The 26790-nt window shown below is 44.0% G+C and overlaps 1 protein-coding gene across 4 annotated transcripts in view; it reads right to left on the minus strand.

The window, feature by feature from the left end:
* PPP1R42 (protein phosphatase 1 regulatory subunit 42) overlaps positions 1-26790 on the minus strand; it is a 433409-nt gene that overhangs the window by 84914 nt on the left and 321705 nt on the right. For all 4 annotated transcript variants that reach the window (XM_069220285.1, XM_069220289.1, XM_069220286.1 and 1 more), the window contains 2 exons: positions 20990-21106; positions 8448-8565 (listed from right to left, as the gene is read on the minus strand). In XM_069220285.1, coding sequence (XP_069076386.1) covers positions 8448-8565; positions 20990-21106 — 235 coding nt within the window. The remainder of the gene's footprint in view (positions 1-8447; positions 8566-20989; positions 21107-26790) is intronic.

A 26790-nucleotide genomic window follows, 5' to 3' on the forward strand; every position in this document is an offset into this window, starting at 1 on the left:
ACCGCTGACCCCAGCGAATTCCAAAACTACTGCCCCATCTCATTGCTCCCTTTTCCCCACCAAAGTCCTCGAGAAAGCCATCAACCGTTAGCTCACCGAACACTTGGAGAGAAACCACCTGCTTGACATCTCCAAGTCCAGCTTCTGCACCAACCACAGCACTGAGACTGCCCAGATCACTGATGACATCTGCACCCTCCTCAACAGGGGAGAATCAGCGGCACTGATCCTCCTCGACTTCTCAGCGATCAACACCGTATCCCACTACATGCTCATCAAGAGATTGCACCACATAGGGATCCAGGGAGATGCCCTCAGATGTATCACATCATTCCTCACAGGATGAACTAAGAGAATCTGACCACTCCCTTCGACTGGGAACCAAAGAACACTATTTGCTGTGTCCCCCCGAGGATCATCCTTCAGCCCCACCCCCTTCAACACCTACATGACACCCCTAGCCGACATCGTCAGAACCCATACCCTCAACATCATATCCTATGCTGACTACACACAACTCATTCTCTCGGTCTCAGCTGAACCATCCACCACGAGGAACAACTTCCACAAGTGTGTGAAGAGTGTTGCAGACTGTGTGAAAACCAACTGTCTGAACCACAATAACAAAACTGAAGTGCTGATCTTTGGAAACAACGCCTCCCTATGGAACGCCACTTGGTGGCCTGCCAAAATCAGTCCCACCCCCACAATGACCGACCATGCCCACAACCTCGGCATCATCCTGGACTGCAAGCTCACCATGAAACAACAGATTAATGCAGTCTTCTCTGCCTGCTTCCACACCCTCCACATGCTCTGAAGAATCTTCAAATGGCTCCCCATCAAAACAAGGAAAACTGTCGCTCAAGCCCTAGTCTCTAGCCGTCTGGACTATGGTAACACAATGTACGCAGGAACCACTTCCCAACTCATGAGGAGACTCCAGACCATACAAAACTCGGCAGCCAGACTCATCCTCAAACTACCAAAATGGACCCGCATCATCCTCCTCCTCAGGAACCTCCACTGGCTCCCCGTTCAGAAAGGGTGCCATTTCAGGATGTTGACACACCTACAAAGCCCTCCACAACCAAGGACCAGCATGCATCAACTATTACCTGAACTTCCACCACCCTCCAGAGACTTGTGCCCCGCCTCCCTTGCACAGATACCATGCATATGCCTAAGCCACACTGGAGGCCGTTCCTTCTCCTACCTCACCACCAAGTCCTGGAACAGCCTTCCCTTTCACCTCAGGACATCACCCTCCCTCGCAGAATTTACTCAAGACCAGGCTTTTTGACTAAAACCTACAACCTAGTGCCTGGATATCCTCACAGGTGATTAGCAGCGCTTTACAAATATGTGATTGATTGATTAAGTCTTTGTTGTAAAAACACTTAAGTAAAGACGTGGTATTTGCTAAAAATTTACCTATGGCTTTCATGAACTGATGTACAAGTTATGTTTACATGTTTTGAACATTAAGATGTATGCTCTGTTTGATGATAATCTTTAACAGAGCAGAATGAAACAAAATTTAACTCATTCAAATTCTGTGAAGAGTTATTGACTGTAACTATTGATGCCTCAAATATATCTTTCATCAATACCTTGTCAACGGAAGTCGCCTTTTATGTTACTTGTGGTTTGTTGCAATTTCCAAGGGTTGTGAGAATCAAGGATGCATTCTATGGGGATGGCTCATCATGTTCCAGGGCTCCTGTGTCTTCCAAGGCAGGCACAGCTTTGTTAAAATGACCATATTCTCCCTCCTAATTTTACTTTTGTCTTATTTAACCCTCCAGGCACACTAATACAAGTAATGAAAACACCAATCGGAAGTCAAAAAGCAGAGGTCTCTCTTTCATCCCTCTCTGGGTGGCCCTCCCCCACCTATTCATTGTGGCAGCTTCTCAATTTGTCTCCTATCCACAGTCCCCACCACATGTGCAGAGCACGATAAGGGCTGTTTCAGCTCACAAACTGACTTGCATAAACTGGGTGACACCCTCCGGTTGCTAGTGGTGTCTGGTGCTAGAGATACAGTACCCTTATATGTGCTATTCATCCACTGGTGTAACTTTCACCTGCAGCCAATAAAAAATTTGCCAACTTGATTAACCCCACAATGCAGTTTCTCTCACACACCATAGAAATCAGAAGCTCTAAAAAAGTCCACCAAGTTAGTTATTGGAACGCAATTGCCTCTTACCACGTCTGATGATAACAGCAATCCACACGTGGCCCTTCCTCTACCGATCAAGGCTCCAGAAGATGGGGCAGTCGTGGTGTAGTGTGTCCTCTTGAAAGCCCAATGTACTCCGCCCCTAAACCCCAATTCTCACATGGCTGTTTTCAAATCCATGTAGCAGTTTTCATTTCAGATAAATATGGGGAACTTCTCCCACATGCTTAAAGCTGGAATTTGACCAATGAGCAGCTTGGCCATTCACGCCCACATGATAACCGACTTACTAAAGGGTCATGTAAGCATTTTTAATTGCGAAATCATTCTTCATTTTTTGGATAAAATGCATACAGTTGGAAACTTTTCAGCAGGCCCAATGACACAAAGGCCAAACTAGCAGGTATCTAAGGAAACACTGGGGGTCCCACATAACAGACATATTTCCTATAGTTCTCTTCTTGAATGAATGAATGATTTCTGAGGGATTCAGTATCCTCAAAAGGCATCCCGTGATATGATTCAAACTTAGTAATGGAAGCATATTTCCTTTTTTCAGTATGTTCAATCAGCAGCAACCCAGCTTAGATAGCATAAGGGTTCTCCTAAATTTAGGAATATCAGCTGTCAGAACCACTTTAAGAGGGGCAAGAAGGAGGTACTGGGCCCAACCCTCGGGTTGAGGCCTTTCACTCCTGATGTCCTGGTGACCGATCTGATATGGGTCCTGAGCAACTGAGCCCAGTACCCCCTCAGCACTTGACTCTCTGTGGTAGTGCGGGTTCAGCAGTCCGACGCTGATCAGAGGAGAGGAAGGTGCTGAGGGTGAACAGAAGCCCACAACTCAAAATACGTTCAATAGCAGCAATAAGTGATTATGCGGTCAAATACTTGCTTTAATGAAAGGGACAAAAAGGAGTATTTGCATGCAAACACAAAGTAAAACGCAGCAAACACAAATAATACAGAGATCTCCTAAGGTAAGTCCTCTACTTTTAGATAATCAAGTCCTTGAGTTCCACTACCCTCGCTATTGGTAGTGGTTTTTGCACATTCATGATAGGTGACATTCAGATTAAGCCCAACTAGCAGTCCGGGTCCCATCACTCTTCCAAAGTCAAAAGTGTTTCACCGTCTATAGCTCTATGAGGCAGATCAAGTTCCCCTGGGCCCTTCAGCAATGCAATCAGTTTTACTCCCTCTGCTAGGGTTGCTCTACCAGACTCCTCAGGAGAGTTCTGCACTGCCTGCAGCAGCAGTGATTAGCACTCTTCACTTTGCAGTGGCTGAGGCTGGTCATATGCAGCTCCCTCTGGTGTCGCAGCAAGTTTCTCTGATCCCTCTGATGTTATGTTATATTGATTTATTGATTTGTATGATGCACTAATCACCCGAGAGGGTATCCAGGCACTTGGGCAAGTGTGTAGGTGGGTGGTCTCCAAGGTGCTTATATAAAGAGTCAAGTCCTCAGCTTCTTGTGGAACTCAAGAAATGAGGAGGAGGCTCTGATGTGTTGGGGGAGGTTGTTCCATGTCTTGGGTGCGATGTAGGAGAATGAGCGACCTCCAGTTTGGGTTTTGCAGATGCGGGGAATATGTACGAGTGAGAGTGAGGCAGAGCGTAGGTGTCTGGTGGTTTGGTGAAAGTATGCAGCTGTTCAGGTATTCTAGTCCTGTGTTGTCTGGGGTGTGTGTGAAGTTTGAATTGGCTGTGCATGTAAAAGTGAGCCAGTGAAGCTTCCTGAGGTGTGGTGTAATGTGGGTGTGGCTTGGGAGGGGGAGTATGAGTCTTGCAGGTGGTTTCTCAACAGTCTGGAGTCTGTGTAGGAGTTGTTTAGAGATTCTGGTGTAGAGAGGGTTACCATAGTCCAGCCTGTTGGGCATGAGTACTTGAGTGACGGTCCGTCTGGTGTTCTAAGGCAACCAGTTGAAGATCTTTCACAGCATGTGTGGGATGTGGAAGCAGGAGGTGCGCATTACGTAGATTTGAGCCATGGTGTTGAGCTTGTCCTCTAGGATGAGTCCTGGACTTTTTGTGTAGTCTGTGGGTGTTGGTCCTAACCCTGACGACCACCTGGAGGAGTCCCATCAGGATGTCTTGTTGCCGAAGACCAGTACTACCATCTTGTTGGAGATGATCTTCAGGCAGTTGGTTTGCATCCAATCTGCTACCATGGTCATGCAATTGGTGAAGTTGGTCCTGGTGGTAGTCTTGTCCATCAGGCAGAGGCCGAGTTGGGTGTCATCTGCGTAAGAAATGGCAGTGATGCATTGTAACTGGATGATGCTGACTAACAGTGCCATGTATATGTTGAAAAAGGTGGGATGATCCCTGTGGGACTCTGGATATCATTCTCTTGGTCTCTGAGGTGAAGGGTGGCAGCCTGACCCTTTGAGTATTTCCTGTGAGAAAGGAACACATCCATTTGAGAGCTGATCCCTGTATGCCAATACTGTGGAGTCTTCTGATAAAGGTGTTATAGGAGACAGGAAAGGGGTGATCATATGGGTTCTGATGCTTCAGTCAGGGTGCGGGCACTCACAGGTCACCACTGTGGCCTCCCCTCTCTGCACCAAAAAAAAAAAAAAAAGGTCAGGAGCACTGCTCTTCACAAAGGCCCCCCTCTGGCTTGCTGGGTAACCAACTCTACTTCACACATAGGCTACGGCCTGATAGCACAACAGTAATTAACTCTTCATGGTAGTCTCCTCTGGCACACAGGGTCGCCGACTATACTCTGCACACAAGCTATGGCCTGATTGGCATAGCAGCTCCCTGTAGCATGTGGGGTCACCCACTTTACTCCGCACATGGGCTACAGCCAAATCGGAACTGCAGTAATGCACTCTTCACAGCAGCCACCTCCAGCACACAGGGATGCTGACTTTTACCTGCACACAGGTGATGGCCCAATCGGTCTAGCTATGGCTAACTTCCCGCAGCTCCCTCTGGCATACAGGGTAGCCAACTTGAATCTACACATGGACGATGGCCTGATCGATGCAGCAGCCGATTCCTCACTTTTTGTCATGGGGATCCACTCGCCAGGATCCCATAACTGGACCTCACTCCCTCTAAGTGCTCTCCTCTTCCTCACAGGGGACACTGGTCTTGGCAAGCAGGCAGGCACTGGTGCTTCAGGGTAGGTGGTCTTGGATGTCCTTGGGTGACTTCCCTTCACTCAGCTAGGAGGCTAGCAGATCTTAGCACCGGATCCTGGTCACAGGCAGAAGTCTTGCAGAGCTTCCTCTCAACATAAAGTCCAACTGCCTGCTTGACAGTTGACAATTACAGTTCCCCTTCTTATAGACCGCTTCCAGACAACAAATGTGATTTATGATCTAAGTCTTTGAGGTTTGCGCTGGGGATCTGCTTCCAAGTCCCCACTCCTCTGTTCTGCCCTTCCTCCAGAAAGCAGTCTGTCACAGAAGGAGTGACTCCTAATATGATAGCACAACAACAAGGGCCATAGGAGTGTCAATTGGTTCAATCTTGGATGTCAGCCACAGTGATATGTGCATCAAAATGTTGGCCCGGGACCCCAACCCTACTCTTTATGAATCTATTATCATCCCCATCGCCTCTTCCTAAGATGTGCCAAGGCCCCTTTCCAGTCAGTGATCTTGCTCAGAATCAAAAAGCATCCTTTGAAGTGTTCCGAAGAGCCTGACTCTTCCTTTCTCCATTGTGTGTCCAACCCAGCTATCAGGAATGGAGCAATCTACAAATCTGTCTTGGGGGACTCCTCTACCTCCTCATGCTCCTCCAGTCAGACTTTGCTCTCCCAAAATGGACCCCAGAGACTTCCATGTATTGTACCACACACAGGCACACATGCAACCATGTGTGCACTGCATAGCACTACATACTAACTTGATTTAGGCAAAGTGTGAGTTAAGCAAATAGTAGCAGACCATCACACAAGGGAGTCTGTAGGATTCACTCCAGTGGCACAAGTAAAAAGCCCTGTACACTCCTACTGATCACTATGCATTAAGCTGCCACCACCCTGCTCATGCTACCTAACTCTTGGTAAAGGTAGTAGCCTTTCATCACTATGAGGACAGCGCTTTGGGCACCAAACCCAGTCCAACAAGACCACAATCTTTGAGAGAGTCCTGTCATGGCATACATGTGTGATCCTTGTTCACCCATGACTAATAAATTAACATCAGGGATCCAGCTATTATTGCAGCTGGGGCACTCAGGGCAGGGGTGCATGTCTGTCACTATGCAAGGACTTTTCAGTCTCAACATTAGCATAGATTTCCATGTGCCGCCATCAGCTCTAAAGCCCTAAATGGTGACAAGCTTGCTATCATCACCATCAAAAAGCCAGAGGGCCGCTAGTTGCAAGTACTGTAGTGGAGACAAGCTCAGTCATATTCACTGTGGTGCTATGACGCAGAGTGGAGTAGTGGTGGTGTGGAGTGGTGGTAGGAATGATCTTCCCTACTGAGGAATATGGCTAGGTGGAGCAGCAGTGGGCATGATGTGACAGGGATAGCAGGGCTGACCCTGATCTTACTGAGACCATGACTCCATAAAGATACAGGCTATCTATCATAGCTATGACAGAAAGCTCAGGCACTGGCAGTTAATTCACCAGGATAGCCAACAAAGAAGCTGTCAGAGCTGGTACGAACGTTCACGCTCTCTCAGCTATTAAGGACTGTGAAAGATAGGGAGCAGAGAATCTTGTGCCCTTACCATACCTTTCAAAGAGGCGCGGTCGACATAGCTCACTCTGGAAGGTCAACACTGCGTGAAAGGAACACAGAGTTGTAGCCCACCCAAACAACTCAGTATGTTTTGCATGTATGGTGAGTGCCTCCAGTGAATCTGGGTAACAGTAACAGCTTCATGGAATATGCAGTCCTCGAATTTTACCTCACTGTTCTCAACAATTTCTATTTCTTAATTTAGGCAGAGCACTTAAAAATATTCTGTACAGGCTGCATCACGGACTTATGACACAAAAAACACACCAGTGATGATAAGATGGCTATGCCCGCATGAGAAGCTTAAGATCTGAACTAAGCATATTCGTAATAATACTTGCCTTGAAAAAGAAATAAGCTTGCCAGCTGCAAGGATGCAAAACAAATGGTGGCTGTCGTTTGATCAGAAAAGGAACCACAATATAAGCTATCACGAATCAAAATAAAGAATATATCCATGAAACCAACTATTGGAATTTTAATGTGAATTTGTAGATGCTTGCAAAGTGAATACTTGATTAACTAGTAATGTTCTACTACTCAGGTTAATTATGAACACAGACTTATTTATCGCCTTCCAGGACAGCAAAAACACACCCTGAGGCAACTGATGTATGTCCTAGATGTGTGCACGTAGGCCAGGTTTTATCACATACTGTGGGAACGTGCAGTCATGCAGGCCTTCTGGAAGGAGGCTCTAGTGACAATTAATGAGGTTTCGGAGCTGACCATCCCTCTGGATCCACTGCAGTGTCTGTTGGGGCAAATCAAGAAGCCAAAGGCCACTAGGCGGAAATGTAGGTTTGTGGACTTGGCCCTGACTGTCACCAAGCAGAACACAGCAGGGCATGGAAGGTCAGGATAGCTCCGGACTGGAGGAGACTGTTACATGATATTCTTAAATGGACTCGAGCAGAGGTGGCCACACTCACTGACCTTCAATGCAGAAATTCACAAATGACGCCCACGCCGGATTGGGACATTATTCTGTTAGTACTGATGGCCAAAATGGACAATTGCCCACCGTGAAACCTTTAGCCATGGTCCCACTAGGGAACTATTGATGCTTACACTTACGTTATAATGGTAAAAGTTTTTTTGGTATATATGTATTGTCACATTTTTCTTCCGTTATTATTTTTAATCGTTGGAGATTGTGGCTGGCTCGTTGGGTGTGGGGGTTGGTGGAAGGGATTGGTTTTCTTGGGTTTTTATAGGCCTTACTTTGGATAGCACATAGATTTTGGGCCGAGGTTAAATCTGCCCAATATAATAAATTGGTATATTAGATGATGCCCACTGTTTCTTTGATTCCAACTTACTGTTTTAAAAGTAATAAAGATGAATTTAAAAAATAGTAATGCTCTACATCTGATGGTAAACTGCTTTCAATACAAAAAAGCACAGTTCATAAAATCTTCAAAAAACTGTTTTGGATACCAGTACTTGAATAATGCAACATTGTGAAAGCACAATCGAAAGAATCTTCAGAAAACAGTTGTGTGTGCTAGTACTTGAATATTACAACATCTTGTTACCTAGATGCTTAGATAGGACTATGAGCTTATCTCTGTATTTTGGTGTTTGACAAACTGGGTTCCCCCTTAGATCCAGTCTCCACAGTTTTCTCCATTGGCTTAGAGCACACTCCAAATCCTGCAATTGTAAGAGAAAAGAAAACGGAGTTAAGCTATGCCAAAACAAAGCCAACCATAAAGAGAAGATATCCCAATTACCTTACCATGGGGTTACCTCAGAAAATGTATGACTGGACAAATGTGAAACCTGGATTGTCCCTCTACAGGCAGATCAGAAAGACCATTATGTGACTTTTAGCAGCACATTGCAATGAGGAGTGCCTCATTAGTGTGGCTCATCATAACAACAATGCTCTGTTAATACTTCTGAGGAGAACACAATGTGATAGGAGGATGCTACCAAAAGTCTCACCCACTGGCACTGGGTCCTGTACTCACTCTGTACCTCACAGGCAAGGCCCAAAAAGGCAGAAAGTGCAAACTTGTGTTCCTATCTGGAGGATTCCTGTCCTGGCAGTATGGGCTGGACTGCTCCTATTCAAGCAGGGCCACATCTTGCTTGCATATGTATGGTTCATGCTGAGAGTGCTATACAGGGTCAAGACCAAACAGACTGGATTGTGACCCTCATTAATTAACCGTGTCAAAGTTTAATTCAAGCATTCCACTCATCGCATTTTTTGCTTTTCTAACTTCATTTCCGTAAATAATGCTGAATTAGCTACATCAGGATATAGACTTCTTTTTTGAACGGTTTGACATGTCAGGATTGAAAAAACAAGAAAAACTATAGAGAGTACAATGCATGATGTTTTTCCTTTTTGACTTACTTCGGTGGGTTGTTTCTCTCAATGATCGCATTTCTCCTGCTTCCACTAGGACTTGCTGGCTACACGTAGCTTGCTGATTGTTGCTTTTTTAATCCAGACAACATTAAAATGTTTTGACATGAGTTAGTGTGGCATTTGTTGCTTTAAGTGTGTATATATAGTAAACAGATTTTTTTCAAATGCTGGATTTTAATGATTTCCGGATTGTTTTACACATCTTGGCAAGAAAATGTCTGCAAAATACTTATCAAGTGGCAACCCAAATGCCTGCCATGCTCGACATCAGCCTTAGGTTACACAGACAATACCCTGGGTGCTGGAGATGCCGAAGTCGCAGTGGAGCACAAACCCAGGGCTAGGTGCGCCTGTAAAGTTTTATTTTCTTGCACAGGCTTAGGAGTTGCAGCTCTCGAGGGCGAAGCAGCAGTCTTCCAAAGGATGGGATCAAACCTAGCCACTTTAGTTTCCCTAAAAGATTCATTTTGTGAATGGTCAGCAGAGGAAGGAGGACGTGCTACCTTTAGCTTTAATTCTTCGAAAGTAGGAATAGCTCACGCTTACGAACCTGAACTCATAGATGAGTGCGAGTAGAATCCCTGCTTTCTGTATATTTTGTGCTGCCACTGCTTGTGCTGTAAATTGAAGTTTCGCTTGAGATTTTATCGCATGAAGGCAAGCAAGAAAGAATGAAAAATGACAGAAAGAAGAAAAAGAAGGAAGGAAGGAAAAAGAAAAAAGTAGAAAAACAAGAAAGAACGAAAAGGAAGGACAAAGAAAGAAAGAATGAAAGAAAGAAAGAAAGAAAGAAAGAAAGAAAGAAAGAAAGAAAGAAAGAAAGAAAGAAAGAAAGAAAGAAAGAAAGAAAGAAAAGGATATATAGACTGAAAGAAGGAAGGAAGCTAGCAAGAAGGAAAGAAGCCAGGATAGAATGAAGGCAGGGACGATAGAAAGACAAAAAGGAAAGAATGAAAGAAGGTAGGAAGAAAAAGGTAAGAAAGAAGGAAGGAAAGAAAGAAAGAAACATAGAAAGTCAGGGTTATAAAGATATACAGAGCACACAGATTAGTTTTTATTCAGAGTTCATGTGAGCTGAAATAGCAGCAGTCAGATAAACAAGGCCACTCTAAAGGAATTTACAACAGCATTGGCAGCAGATGGGATCTGATAAAGCTGGAATGTGCCCTGTGCTCACATCAAAAGTATTCTGCTATTACATTAGGCTCTAAACACAAAGACAATATTAAAGTCATTATTAACTAAAAAACACCAGCACTGTGTGCGCACTTGTGTGCACATGTGTGCGGATCTGCTCCTTGTAAAACAGCAGCATGCAGTCATCCAAAGAGAAGTTAACCAGTGGCTTAAGCTGACATATTGCCACATGCTGTTTAGTGGGCGAAAGTAAAATGTGAATGACAACAACAGACCGATCGATGAAGAGAGGTGGCTGAAAGCCCCTTTAAGTGAGTATATTATACACATCATTTTAATAAAATCAAAAGTGTTTGGCTAACACCAAACCTAACAACAGTTAACGCCTTGGATCCCTATGTATGTGGTACTTGCAAAAAGGGAACTGGCATCACTGAAATGGGAGGCGCGTTGCGGACACGCAGATGCCATTAATAGTGGTGACCCTTTGGGAGTCACTCCGGTATCCAAAATAATGCCATCTACTGCAGGATAGGAGCTACTGGTGTAAAATCTTTTCTGGATCCAGTCTGACGACTAGAAATGATTCAAGATGCAAAATGTAAGGGAAGAAATAGCCATTAGAATGAGCTAAATAGGATGCACCAACTCAGTCAGGTTGTTAACTTGAGATTTAAATTTAGTGGCAGTCATTTGTAAAGAGTCCAAGGATATAAGAGAGATAGGAAGGCCAACTTTTCATGATTTTTCAGACATGAGACAGAGATGAAAGGCCTTGCACTGTGTGTACCGTGCCATACAACTCTTATTCAACTTTTCTGCCTTGTAATTTTGCCCCAGTAGTACTGATATGTTCTAACTCACTGGACAAGCTACACTTTAGGTTGTTCTTCCCTAGCACAAGGTTCAGTTGGACTCAGAGCTTAATTTGTAAATAAAAATGTGCAGGTGCCCAAAGCGCTCCTCATAAACATGCAGCTGCTGCAAGTAAATGTGCGAACACGAAATACTGAGGCAGCGTCATCCTGAAGCCATCTCGGGCCTCTTTGATCCATGTACAGCCGCTCCCTGGCTCTTCAGCTCACTCTTGCAGCTTTCTGCTTTCTCCCATTGTGACACTTTTTCGTTTTCTCTTCCTCTGTCTTACCCATATGTGTCTTTTGCTCACAGTACACGCTCGAGGCAGAAAATTAAGTGCTGGCCCTCAAAATAAGTGCTGGTGCTCCGCACCGGAAACAACAAGCACAAATTAAGCACTGGTTGGACTGTGCTGCCCCAACCACCCAAAAAAATCCTGACTACTGCCCCTAATCGGGGTATGGAGAGACAGTTACCTGTTGGCAGCAGATTGTATGGTATAGTGCAGGTTTTTATGCTTGAGGCCCTGAGAGAAGTGCCCACTAAACCCTATTAAGGGCTGGAATGAGGTCAGGAGAGAAGGCCCTGCCTGGAATACAAGCAGCCGGGCTGCTCTTTACCTACCATTCCTCATAATGAAACACCCTAATGGCTAACAGATATATACTCCAAAAAGTGGAATAACTACGGTGAAGGTTCTTAGTATTACTGTTCTTTGTCCTATGTGATGAGAGGCGCGCCAGTTTCCGATCTTAACTGGCCCAAAGTTCTGTTTGTGAAAAACATCAGCGGCGATATTATTGTAAAGATTTGTTCTCCATCTTTTGGTGCAGAGGTTGCTTCAGTGTAGGAGTTATGCTTGAAAACAGAGTCAAAGGGGCGGCAGCACCAGCAGCAACAAGTGGAGTGGTCAGGCAGCTAAGGACGCTGACCGGAACAATGCGCAGACCGTGCTGTGTGAACAGTGATGATGCAGGGTTACTTACTACTCAACTCTGACACAAAAATCTAACCCGACGTCTTGCACCGTACACCGAAAAGGTATTTCACAACGGCAAGTGTGGCTTGAAGCGGAAGTCATGCGTTGGCTTCAGGCTGCCCAGTGTTCTACTATTACTTGTCAAAAAAAAGGCGTTTCGTGAGACTGGGAAACCATCACCTTGCTCACAGATTTGAAGGGCGTCTTGGCACAGCTGCACTGGTCTGTAAACTGCTGCGCACTCGATGCCCTGGGACGCCTAGCTCCCGTGTGCATTCATCATTCTGAGGGAACACTAATCCTGTAGTGAAACGGGGCTGCCTCTCCGGACATGCTCCAGTTGTTCACCGCCGCTCTGTGAGGCGGAGCACGCGCTCGGCAGCCCTTCACCAACCACACTCCAGAGACGCCGGTTCTAGGCCCGCGCTCTCACTCTGATGAACGACCGAGCCAGAAGATGGCTTGGGGTCTGCAACGTGGCTCGAGCGCGGCGCCCGCGGGCGGGACAAGCACCTTTAGTGGCGGCCAAGGAGGTGCCTCCTCCTGACCAGTGCGCGCCGGTTTTCTATCGGAAATGTCCAACCTAACTGCCCCAGCGGTGGAGATAGAGAGCGATACCACCGGTGGGACAGCTTGTCATAATCTGAAAAAAATCCATAATGTTGATTCTTGTTGACTAAACCGTGACACCAATGAATCCATCTTCTTTGCTACCTCTGCGGGGATCGATGCCAGCGGAGGCCGAATAAACGAATAGCCTGGAAATATGGGAGCACTCGCCTTGCAGCTCAGCTCGTCAGAATTCAGAGTAACAGGAAATTGGAATCAAGAAGAGGACTAATGTTTTGTAAATTGTACGAAACGCAGGTAATACACAATACAAAATGCACGCTAAGTGGTCAGCTGACCGGGCCTAGAAGCGCATTTTGAGATGTACAATGGCCGCCTACAATAGTTTATCCTGAGGGGCATCAGGAGGCGCTGGGCCCACTTTACAAATGTGCAAGTATAAACGAGAATGCAGCCTTTTTTAATTGCTCGCGTGACCTGTAGCGCCATTCCAAACCTTCTATTGTGAGCAACACTCGAGGAGCTTCAACGCAGGACCTTTTGCCAGTGCCAGGTTTCAACGTCCTACGACGGGCAGAAGCTTTGGCAAGAAGCAGATTGTCTGACAGGAAAACTAGAATCATTCTAAATGGGCTGGTGGCTCTGAAAGGCAGGTAGGAAAGGGGCAAAATCAGCCACGGTCGGAGTAGACAACACCCAGGGACATATTCTCAAAGGCATTTTGGAATATATAAAATGGCGCTTTTGTAGTATCCTTTAACGTACATTTACATGCTTTCATGAACTGGCTCCAAAAGATATAAAATCTGAATATCGATATTAGTGTGACACTTGGCATTAAGGAAAATTCAGGACAAAGGGTCAAAATTCTGGACAAAAATTCAGGGCGAAGCGTCAACATTCAGGACAAACATTTAAGAACAAACGTCAATTTTACAGACACACCCAAGACAGGCCATACCCCATTATGTGCGTTTATTTACTCTTTTTTAACATAGAACTATTTATTCACTGTGGTATTTTTGTGATTGCCTCCTGGTATGCTACATTCAGGGGTCACATTACAGGTGTCTTGTTCAGTAATAAATTAATGCCCCTCAGCACTGTGTCAAGGCCATCACCCCTATCCAAATCTTCGCAATCTTTCTTAAAGAGAAAGTAACAACAACATTTTGATTACGTTTCTGAACATTTTTAAACCGCTGGCAAAGAGTTTGGTAAACATTAAAGTAATTAACCTTATGCTAGTTTAAACAAATTGAACAAAAACAGCTGACTCACCCCAACCGCCCATGTACTTTTAACCTAAAAAAAAATTGATGAGGTCGGGCAGATGGTGTGGGCGACAGTCTCACACCTAAATTCAGGATGTGATGTACCACAACTTGTCTGTAGTCTCACAGCACTAAAGTGTATGTCTGAGACTCTACATTTATCTCAGAACTGGGACTGGGACTACCAATCAAAGAGAATAAAAGAGGAGGATGAAATTGAGATCAAATGGGAGGTTGTTGCTAAGAACCGGATAAATAAGGAAGAGAAGAACAAGGTGGGACAGTTCCTAAAACAGACAAGATAGGTCTACCAAGACTTTCGGAAGGTATTGGGTACCTGGGGAATTGTCTCTGCAGACAGGAGAGAAACAGGAGAGGCACTGTCAAGTGTTTGAACAAGCAGCACCCACCCACTAAACTCTTCTGGTGCAATAGCTCGCTGTTCGTGCTTGAGAAGGGTGAGCAGGGAGGGGCCAAACTCCTTGCTAGGTTGTGCAAGACAATTGTCCACTTTGTTCATGCCTTAAAATAGTTTTGAAATTGAGCAAAAGCCAAACTAGTGATCTAGGTTATCTCTAAGTGTCAAGTACACATAGAATCCTTAAAATATTTGGGATGTAAATTGCACAAACAAAATGTAAACATTTTAAAATGTAATCAGTGGTCTTTAACATATGGCACTGTTTTCTCCTTTAAGTACAATTAGACATCAGATTGAACTGGGAACCAGTTACCCTGCGATACCTAGTGATTAATATTTACCATTCTCCCACTGATTTGCAGGATGGAAATCTCGGCAGAGCGTCACAGTCCCTCTAAGCCCAGTTTGCTTTTTGGTCTTCTCTCCTGCTTTCTGTATAGGGCCACGTGGCACTAGTGAAGACGGTGTGCTACCCCGATGATAGTAATATTTTGCAAACCTTCCCCTACTCGACCTTTTTTCCTTCTTCAGACATACTACACATCTGATTTGATCGCTAGGGCGCCGTCGGGTAGCTCTTTCCAATCTAAAGCTACCCGTGACTGCAGGTGGATTAGGCTTTCTGGACTTAAAATGCTATTATTCAGCTGCACAGATCCAATGGGTGGAACGCTAGCTTTCTGCCTGCCCTCCTGCATGAGATGGGGTTTATTGGTAAAGACTTTTAAGGAGGGCTTACTGCACTGCTCATTGTTTCCTACTGACCATTCTACAGACCACCATCTGGAGTTATCATGCACAGCTTTCTCTTGCCTTGCTAGAACCTGTAAACTCACTGACATGAAGAAACCCTGTGCTCCTGCACTACCTTTGCTAAGCCTTCCCACTCGCACAGGCCTGTGCAGCTCAGCACAAGTCCATCAGTGGCATGCTGCAGGTGTCTGAAAATTGGGGGATTTGTTTCTGGATGGAGAGCTACTACATTTTCAAACCCTAGTGGCAGACTACCATCTTCACGCCGGTCAAATCCTCACTTACAACCACCTTAAACAATCATTAAATGCCCTATTTCAAGTCTGCCAACTAGCACTAACCCTACACGACGTGTGCCAGAAGCTCTACACCGTAGGGACTGGTGGCAAACTGATAGAATGTGTGTAAAGACTTTCCTGCAACATTGAGACCAGAGACCACTCCAGGTCTTCTTGTCATATTACCTGGGTGATTGATGTGGCCAAATGTCTGCAAGATACAGATTGGACTAAAATACCGGACTTTTCCCACAAAGTATCCCACGGCTGTCACTTTAAGTACATTCATAGAGCTTCCTCGGGGATGCATTCCGCCAGAGCTTCCCATTGGCTTTGTGGTTTGTAACTCACATTTTGTTGCTTTCAGTTTTCTGGCTTCATTTGTTTTAGGCTATGCAGCTCGAGTTCGTCCCTTCCCTTGCCCAAACCTTATTTACAGTATCCGTCCGAGTGCTCCCTTTCTGTAAACAGGCCTATAAATCTTGTTCTTATCTGAGCACATTTGCTGTGCATTCAAAGAACAAGGTAAATGTCAGGCTTTGTCTTTGGTGGGAACTTAGTGTTTACTTTTCATTCTCTGACTTCAAAGTGAGAGGATTTATGCGACAATCTTGATGGATACTGGGGTTAGGAAAGCATTTTTTCTATCACATGACAACATTTAAATAAGCTTCAGAATATATCAAAATCAGGAGTACAAATGAAGCCCATTTTTGTTAATTCCGAACTGTGTTGGAAACAAATACCTTTATATGACTGAAACAAAGCATTGCATTGAGTGATGCAATTTCCACACATCATCTTCTGTGTACTGTATAGTTTTATTTGAAAAACTGTATATCTGTACAATGTAATGGTAATGGCACACTATATGCCACTCCAGTCTAGGCAACACCAAACTAGTCTGCACACCTCCACTCTATGCCACTCTGCAACACTGCACTGTACGCCACTGCACTCTATGCTAATACAATCTATGTTAGTGCACTTTATTCTGTAACACTCAACTCTATGCCCCAACACTCTACATCAATATACTGTCCATCACTCTAACTTCCTCTGTGCCACAGCACTTTACACCACTTTACTCTATGCCATCACACTCTATGCCACTCTATGCACCTCCACTCTACCCTACACCTCTTCACTCTACGCCACTTCAGTGTACTGTGAAACAATCTACTTTACGCCACTGCACTCTGTGACACTGCACTCTACCCTACACCTCTCCACTCTATGCCACTGCAATCTACTCTGAAACAATCTACTCTACGTCACTACACTCTACGCCACTCTACCCCACTGCACTTTAAACCACTGCACTCTACTTCAGTGCACTCTATGCCAATGCACTCTAAGCAACTGCACTATATGCCACAGCACTCTGACACTCTACTCTGCAAGACTGCACTGGCCGCTACTAAACTCACCACCACTCTACTCTGTACTACTGCATTCTGCACCAATACACTCTATTCCACTTCACTCTATACCACTCTACTCTGCATAACTCCACTCTACATCACTGCACTTTACAGCACTATACTCGGCCCTGCACTGTACCATGCTACACTATTCCACTCTGCATCACTCTATGCCACTGCACTCTATGCCACTCGAGTCTACTCTGCACTCTATGCCACTGCACCACTTTAAACTACTGAACTCTCTGCCACTCTATTGTATGACACTCTACTCGACTACACTCTATGACACTCTACTCTGCCACATGCAACTCTATGCCACTGCACTCTAAGCCAATACACTCTAAACAACTGTACTGTACCCCATTGCCCTTTACTCTACACCACCTCACTCTACGCCACTGCTCTCTGTACCGCTCTATGGCACTCTACACCATCGCACTGACACTCTACTCTGAAATATTGCACTCTCCGCCACTGTACTCTACACCACTGTATTCTGTACTACTGCATTCTACACCACTGCACTCTATGCTACTGCAATCTACAGCCCTATACTATACTCTACTCTGCAGTGCACCACTCCACACTACTCCACCCGTCTACGCCACAGCACTCTATGCCACGCAAGTCTACTCTGCACTCTATGCCACTGCACCACTCTGTACTGCTGCACTCTTTGCCACTCTATTGTATTCCACTCTACTCCACTGCACTCTATCCCACTCTACTCTGCCCCATGCCACTCTATGCCACTGCACTGTACCCAATGAACTCTAAACTACACTGTACGTCTACACTACTCCACTCTGCACCACTCTACGCCACTGCACTCTATGCCACACAAGTCTACTCTGTACTCTATGCCACTGCACCACTCTACACTCTCTGCCACTCTAATGTATGCCACTGTAGTCCACTGCATTCTCTCCCACTCTACTCTGTCCCACACCACTCCATGCCACTGCACTCTAAACCATTGCACTCTACGCCAATGCACTCTAAACAACTGTACTGTACACCACTGTACTCTACTCTGCACCACTGTGCTCTAAGCCACTGCTCCTATGCCACTCTAATCTATTCTACACCACTATGGCCACTAACCTTTAGCCATGCTGAACAGCAGCCACTATGGTGTATAACATGGCTATAACACATTGGCAAAGCCAATAACTCTTGCACAGACGAGACCTATTGGCTTTGCCAATGTTTGTTAGTACTATGAGGTACCGAGGTCCCTGAAAGAACTGTGAATGTGTAAGTTCTCATTTCAAACATGCATTACATGCATCATAATATAGGCTGCTACAAAAATGCGCAATTACATTTTGGTTAAATAAAAAAAAAAAGTCCTTCTAAAATACAGATTTGAATAATATACAATTAAAACAGTCGAATAAAACCACACACTCGACAACTCACTTGGAACACCCTTACAATACCTCTCTAAAAGAAAATATATTTATTAGGCTTCAAGTGACTCTTTTGATTAAAGCCAATGCAGGTTTCCAAGCCCCTTTACATTTGCAAATGTACCAGTTGCACACATTTGCATTTCTTTAGGGAAGGAGACACCGTGGCAAGAAGGCCTTTTCTTATCTGTCTGCCCCTCCCTCTCTCAGAGCACAGGAGACTACCTGCCTGTCCATCCACCTGGGAAAACGTATCTGTCCTAATTGCATTTTGTCCTTTTGGTGAAAGGCTAAAATTACGGACAAATGCCGCGCGTTAAGCCTTTCATCACGGACAACGGAGCGAAATTACGAGCAGTCCTTGAAAATTACGGATGGGTTGTTACCCTAATCGATATACAAATATTACACACAGAAAGGACTGTACTGTTTGCACTTTCACTAAAAACGAGATTGACGTTTGGGGACGCTTCACAAAGGTGCCATAGCATGTAAAAGAGCACCCCTGCAGTACTAATGCCAGTACTCGTAAATGCCTGTCTGAATAGGCCTCTTCATCCTGTACTATGGGCCTCCCAATATCCCATTCAGAAGATCAATTGTTGCTGCGGTGCCTGCAGGATGCCAGGGTACAGGAGCCTCTCAAAGTATAAAGCCCACTCTGTCTAGCAACTGTTCCATGAAAAGTCCAAAAGCAACCAGAAAGAAGTATCTCTTATTAGCGTTCCAAAAGTGTATGTTAACATTCTTTATTCATGTCTTTTTTCACTTAATTCCATTTCTTAAAATAATCCATGTCAGGATGTCAGTCCATTTTATAGTATCTTTTCATTTACCAATTATTTCAGCTCTAAATCCCCACCAGACTCTGACAAGTATGCCTTCATCAAGAGTTTACTGGAGTCAAGAAGTAAGGCGAGGCAATGCCCTCAACAGACTTTTAAATCACTCATATAAAAAAACTGGTACCCAGCAGAAGCTGTCTAGATGAAAAAGACCTATTGTGAGCTTACCAAGAACTTACAGTGGGCATGAAGGCCACCCACTGCCTAACACTGGTTGGCTTTATTGTCACTCGCAGCTGCTAGCTTCATATTCAATGGTTTGCCTTGTCTACCCCATGTTTATCCCTCTCCCGGAGTATATCCTCTTTCATTTTGTCCTTCCACTGCTCACTTTTAGGGGACTACTATTTGCTTAAGCACTCAGTGAGAGTGCACATGTTTTCCAACAGTCTACCTTTTGTGCCTCTTCCTGCCGCCGAGCTCCATGATGCTCTCTCATGCCTATCATATGCTTCTCACTCCCAAGCTCTGTGTTGCGGTCACCTGTGAGCTTCTCATTTCACCCCATGGTGTTCTCTCACTCATATCTCCCCGCTCTTCTTGTTGCTCCCTTCTATGTGTGCTACTTCTTCCTCTCCCCCATCCGCTATCCCAAACCTCTCCTTTATTGACACCCTATAATCTCTGCTCCAAAGGCCTTATTTGTTTTTTGTAAGCTTTTTCTATGGAGGGGCCAAGAAGCAAAGTGCATTTGTGTATTTCCAAATCGGGAATCACAATGTACAATTCTCTAAATATCAAATCACATTTAGGGATTACCTATTTGCATTTTCATGAGCACACGTATCAAGCATTTCCTAAATGCAAAATGGGCATTTAGGAAATGCTATTACCATCAACTTCATGCTGATGGTAACCATGTGCAAATTAAAAAAAATGCATTTTTTAAAGTGCCATGTAGGATACACATGCCTCAAGTGATCTCAGGGAGGGCGCCAGGCATTGGCCAAAAGAAGCATTATACAGATAACAGTGCTTTATTTTAAGCAGAAAATAATTTATTGCATTTTGAAAAACAGTCACATAACTTAACTGCAATGTTTAAATATGCCTAGACGTATTTAAACATTGGCAACTTATTGAAATAATTGTGAACAATTCTGAGGGGAGGCCTGGTGATTTTTTTTTTCCACCTGGGTGGGGGGCGCAGCATTAAAACATTTGAAAACTATTGCCCTAGGGCATGTGTGCACTTCACAATGCACAATTAATTTTTGGGGAGCATAAAAGGGGGCCATATGCCCTTGGCACCCTTGGTTTGGCACTTCCTAATTTGCAGTTCCCTAATCAGAAATCGCAAATTAGGAAATGCAAAATCATTCGTACCTATGGGTCTGAAGAACCATAGGAACGAATGAAGTTGCATTTTTTTAACAGCAATTCCCTAATAGCGATTGCGACTTTGTAGGAATCGCTATTAGGGAATCGTTTTTTTGCTACATTCCATTTTCTGTTTCCTAAAAAGCGATTACCTAAAATTTGCTATTTCGGAAATGCAAAAGGGAATTTGGACACATCTGGCCTTAAATCACTTACTGAGTGATGTTAGTTTTCCGCATCTTCACTGTAGCATTTTGCTTTAAATAAATATTTAAAAACATATGTTCTTGATTGGAGGTACGTTTTTATTTCAAGTCCAATGATTGCTATATTATTTTACAACACACTGGGAACTGGAAAATATGACAATGCGTTAGAGGAGCACGAGTTTGGCTAGACATAACCCACAGTAGTAAATGTTACCTCTACTTCTCTCAGTTGATTGTCCACGGCCACAAGCTGTGAAAGGTTTTCCAAAATGGCCAAATCTTTCAGTTCATCAATGCTATTATTACTGATGTTCAGGATTGAAAGAGATTTCTGTCAAATAAAAGTTAGCAGGTGTAAATAAAAATATATAACATTGCCATGTGAAATCTTACACACAATGTTTTTAGTTTGCATATTTCAGTACTATTAAAAACAGGGACTACGGGTTTTGCTTCAGATATCAACTGTTTAAAAAGTAAATAAAAATGAGAAAGTTATTTATTTGTTTACTGGAACACGTGAAACAAGAAAACTATGGCCCTCATTATGAGTCTGGTGGTCCATGGACCGCCAGACTCACGGTGGTGGGTGAACCGCTACGGTAGTGGCGGTCCACCCACCATATTATGACCGTGGCATCCTGGCGGTCTCGGCGTTTCAAATCCACCAGGGCAGCAAGCAGCTGGAGATTATGAGTCCCATTCCACCAGCCCTTCCGAAAGGCTGGCGGGATCCCCTGCACTGCCCATGCACTTGGCATGGGCAGTGCAGGGGCCCCCATGAACATCCCCATAGCAGATGTTACTGCTTGAATTACGGGCAGTGAAATGCGCGACGGGTGCTGCTGCACCTGCCGCACTATCACATTGGTGCCAGCTCCATTAGGAGCTGGCGTCAATGTAAAGGCCCTGTGAAACTCAAAATAGGGCCGGCGGAGACTTCACCGCACTGGTGGTCAAATGTAAGCAATGAGTTTGGCTGGCCGCACCATATTTTGCAGTCATAAGATGGTTGAGCTTTCACAAACACAGAGGTTGTAGCACAATCTGATAATATCTTTGATTTTCATGTGTGCCAACCAAACCTTACCTTCTCCTGGAATGTTCATGCACCCCAAGAAAAACTGTTGCAAAAGATCACAGTTTTTAGCATAAATTTCAGCACAATTTCCCTATAAATTGTGTACAGAGCAATGGGTATTACAGGTAATTCAAAATAATAATTCTGGGTGTGCTATTTCACACATTTCACTTTTTAAAATATACATTTATTTCACTTCTACACCCCACTTACTTTTTCCACCCAGTATCTTGCAAGCTAAGTCTAAGTTTATTGGCAGATTCCTGAATCTGCAGCACTTGGAGCCTCCACATGTCCTTGGTGGCAGGCAGCGAGATGGAGAAGGTATGGTGCGGAGATACACCTCAGGTACATTGACAAACCTGTCAGTGCGTTGGAGTATACTCAGGAAGGCATCCGTTCCAGAAAAAAGAATTAGAGAGGGGGAAACCTGATTTAAAAACTGAAGTGTGCACCATTGTTGTGGAATTATGGAACTGAGTGAAGTGAAGTAAAAAATCGTGGTGACTGATGTGCTTTGGTTTGAAGTAACATTTTGGCAGTCATGTGTACTGGGGACATTATAGCACATTAAACCAAAATATTTCGTTTTTCCCCTTTTATATCCACTATGGACAGGATGAGCAGAATGAAGACACTACCTAGAAAGAAGAATTGTGTGGATGGGGGAAGAGGTGAGCCTGATTCTTATTAAGACCACAACAGATCTGAATCAATCCAAAAGGAGGTACAGATGCCCGAAACACTTTGGATAACACAGATTCATTTGGAAAGCAAATGTCCTACTAACAGAAGGACAGTTGGATCCATGATCAGCGATTAAAGACAGAGTAAGTCTGTGTAAGAAGAATAAAACCTCTGTCATATATCAGCACTAAGGAAAAAAGGGGTCCCATTTTAAGAAATGACCCATATAATCTGAAATTTTGCTGGAGAATCAACGAGGGCAGGGAATTCTAGGAAGACTGAAGACTCAAACAACATAACCAAAATACATTTCTCTCCTTAGATGAATGTAAAAGCCTGTCCAGAGTTTACACATTTGTTGCCTTCTCTCCCTTACCACATTCTATAAGAAACTTCGAAGTTATCACTTGCCCCTTTGGGTGAAGGTTATTAGAACCAATATCTAAAACTGCACCACCACTAACTTAGTTATTGATTGCACTGACCAATCTATCTGCTCTTTTTCTATGTGAAGGTCACCTCAATGCTAGAAGCAGAAAAGAAACAACAATTAACTACCTGTTAACATACAGTCCTCTCATCACAAATGGAGGTGTCTTCAGTTGGCTGTTAATTTTAAAGTTCCAGCAAAGGCAGCGTAGCCAGCTGGGCTCATGCATTAAAGGTTTTTCTTGAGCTCCAGCGCTGCTCACGCTGTGGGCCAGGAACAGCAGCCTTGAGAAAGAATGAAGTGGAGCTGCGACCCCCACACCAAGTAGAGCGGTTGGAGTAAGGAATGGTTAGGTCTCAAACTACTGTCTGCAGCTCCAACTCCCAAAATACTAGTCGGCAGCTCTTCTTCCATTGTTTGAAGATGGAGACCCTAGATGTGGTGCCGAGGTTAGTTTTCCAAACAGAGTAAAATCCTTACAAGAGCTCACCCACAAGACAGAAATGGTGGCAGGTCTCTGCCTTCGAAAGAGGTGAGGCACCCAGAGGATCGGCATTGGGAGCACAGGCATCCCAGGTGCCAGCTCTTTTTATTTTATGCTCTGATGACAAAGCTTGCCCAAAGGGCCTCAGAGAACACTCAATAGGAAGGTGACAAAGCTCATCAGTCCTAAAGGAGTTGCCACTGAAGAGGACACCAAGCGATGAATCCATAGATACCTAACTTTGAGGAAAAAATGAGACTGGCTCAACATACCACAGGTGCTTTTCACAGTGGCAGCTCCTTGCCACCATGCAGCATAAAGAGGTCAAACAAAGCCGTTCTCAGGTCAAAGAGATTTTGTTGGCACACAGCACAGATCCAAATGTAGGTGACCGAGTGGAAAATAAACCAGATGACACCCACGAATCGGGCTTTACCCTAAGGGAAGCAGTGATACATGCCCTGGTAAAAGATCAGAAGGCCCCTGTGGGAAGCTCTAATCAGAAGTTATGGTGATCGAGAGAAGCATGGAAGAACTTAAAAGGGAGAGTAGGCTCCCACAGAGTGCGATTTGAAGGATTCAAGCAGTGCAGTGAAAAACTGGAGAAAGTGGTTTATTTGGCAGGCGGAGGAGCTAGAGTGCCTGAATGGCTGCAAGAAATGCTCTATCACTGCCATAATCTAGCTGTAAAGAGAAGTGGAAATGATGCACAGTACAATGCAGGCCTAGAGCCGCAGAATGCAGGGATTCCCTAAATTAGATGATGGGGAAAACATCAAAGAAGTGATCCAGCAATTTCTGCAAGCAGATATGGGGGCGGGGGCACAACGAATATAGACGTCTGCATGGAAATACATTTGCTAACAATATACTCTAAGAGAAAACAGTCAGAGACTGGAACAAATCTTGGTGGATGTACTGGGATGCCCAAAACAGAGAGAGTAGGTTACACATATGGCCTCCAAAAACAGATGTATTTCCCATAAGAGAAGCAAACTGTTAATTTTCCCAGATTTAGGCAGCAGGACCGTGCAACATAAAAAGGCTGAACTACAACTTTTCTGATTCATTTAACGCCCACGACATTGTTCACAATGATGCAAGTGTTTGGTTTGTTACATAAAATGGCACTTAATGTAATAAAGGATTGTGGAAATAGAAAAATCTCAATGTCATGGAAAGCACATTCCACAAAACTAGACTGAATGCTTTGTCGACCTGTGATTTTGCAATTACTGCCGAAATTTGGGGATTCTGAGAAAAATAATATATAGGTTCTAATAAAAATGTGTTCTGGTGTTTGTGAATCAAATTCTTGACTATATTAGAAACCTGATTAGCTGGCTATTATCTTGTAACCAGAATGAAAAACAGGGAAATTAAGGTTCTCATCCATTGAGCTACAGGAATCAGTGGCATTTGCCACTAGAAGGATATGTTTTCAAATAAGCACACCAAGGTGCATTTTGACCCACATGTAATACGTCATACACATGTGCCTACATGGAGTGCAACATGCCAAGCCAATAGCTCCACAGCAGACCATAAATATCACTTTCAGAGGTAGCTTTCATTCACTGTGGAAAGTTAATGGAGCAGCATTCATATAACATGGGTAAGCTAATGATAGAAAATTATAATATTCAAGCCAGAGCCCTTTTTACTTGAAATACAATTCAACAATGCAACTCAACAAGCCAAGTGCAAACCTACAAAGATTCAGAATAAGCAAGTATGAAACCCAATCTGACTATCAGCACTAAAACAAAGGTTTGCACAGAATTTAAGTGTGACAGACACCTCTAGCCAGTGGCCTTTTAATCAATAGCACGTTGCATTCTGTTGCTTGCCTTTCTGTTGCTACCATTAAGGTATAGGCTTTAAAATAGCAGCATGCAATGCTCCAGTAGCATGCATTCTGGAAAGCATAAATGAGGTGCATCTACAGTGCTGTGCATGAAGTCTTCATACTTGGTACAGCATTGGGATGTTTCTCTACGTTCCAAACATATTGGTAAATACAATTGCATGAGGACATGTTTCTCTTCTCAATTAGCAAAAAGGATGCAATGCAAAACTGAGATGCATCAGTTGAACTATGTGTACAGGCTGTGTTCCAAAAACATTGATGCTACAAATAAAAATTGAAGTGTATCAGCAACACACATCTGTGAAGGCCTTAAAGTTGGAATGAGTGATATAAGAGCTATGGGAGTAAGGCAATGACAACAGAGATAGGAGAACAGGAATTGCGGATGCTGGAGAGAGCATAGAAAAAGGGATACTACAAAAAGGAATGAAAATGTACATGATGGAGAAATGAGGAGGATGAGGTACAAGAGGGAGGAAAAGCAGTGCTGAGAAGGGGAAGACACGGTTAGAGAATGAGAAATATCCAGCAAGGGATGAGGCTTTGATAACCACCTGTAATTCATAAGGAATGTAAAGATGGAATAGTTTCTTTACAGTAATCCTAGTCCTCTCTTATGGGAATCTCCAATGAAATCATAAGCACTGAATTGTCACACCCAAATGCAGGGGCACCAGGGCAGTTCTTTTAAAGTCACATCCACTTTGTCTCACTTCGGATTCATGTGGAGACCCGATCAATTAAGAGTCATGATGGTTAGATGATAATGTTGACTTGCTTATTGATAGAAAGATGCCTTCACGAGCCAATGTTTAAATATGGACAGATGAACATTTTCAGTTTGCTGAGGTGGGCTGCTACAACCTCCACGCATTTGGAGAAAGTCTGTGGTGCAGACTTGAGAATAAAAGGAAGGGCCTTTCATTTCCTACAATGAACCTCAGGGAAGTTTCAATGTTTTCAGCTCTTGTGATGTAAAAATAGGCAACTTGTAGGTTTATTAAGCATAACTAGTCCCCCAATGGAGTTGAGGGTAAGTCTGATGAACAGCCAAATTTCTGAATTTTCTTTGCAAACCCACTTGTTCGCTTTCTTGAGGTGTGAAATGGGTCTGTGCTTGTTTTTGTGGCCGTTCTTTTTCACCTGAAAATACCAAGAATAAATTTCCATTCCTTTTCAGGGGAGAAGGTACTTCTTCCACTCCTTTTTTTTGCAAGAGAATGAAAATTTCTTGTTGCAATTTTTCCCACTTGAATTGGGACGGTTTCTTCGGTGGAATGGATGGTAGAGGCACTTGCATCTGAGACAGTATCCATGTTCTACAATATTCAGAACCTATCTGTCGATGGTTATTTTTTGCCACTCTTGCAGGAAAGATGTTATGCTTCTCCCTACCAGAGTGGGCAACGGAAAAGGGGGAAGATTGAACTCACTGGCTGCCTATGGTAGTTGGCTTGTTGGAT

The sequence above is a fragment of the Pleurodeles waltl genome, chromosome 2_2 (genome assembly GCF_031143425.1).
Source record: "Pleurodeles waltl isolate 20211129_DDA chromosome 2_2, aPleWal1.hap1.20221129, whole genome shotgun sequence".
NCBI classification, from domain to species: domain Eukaryota; kingdom Metazoa; phylum Chordata; class Amphibia; order Caudata; family Salamandridae; genus Pleurodeles; species Pleurodeles waltl.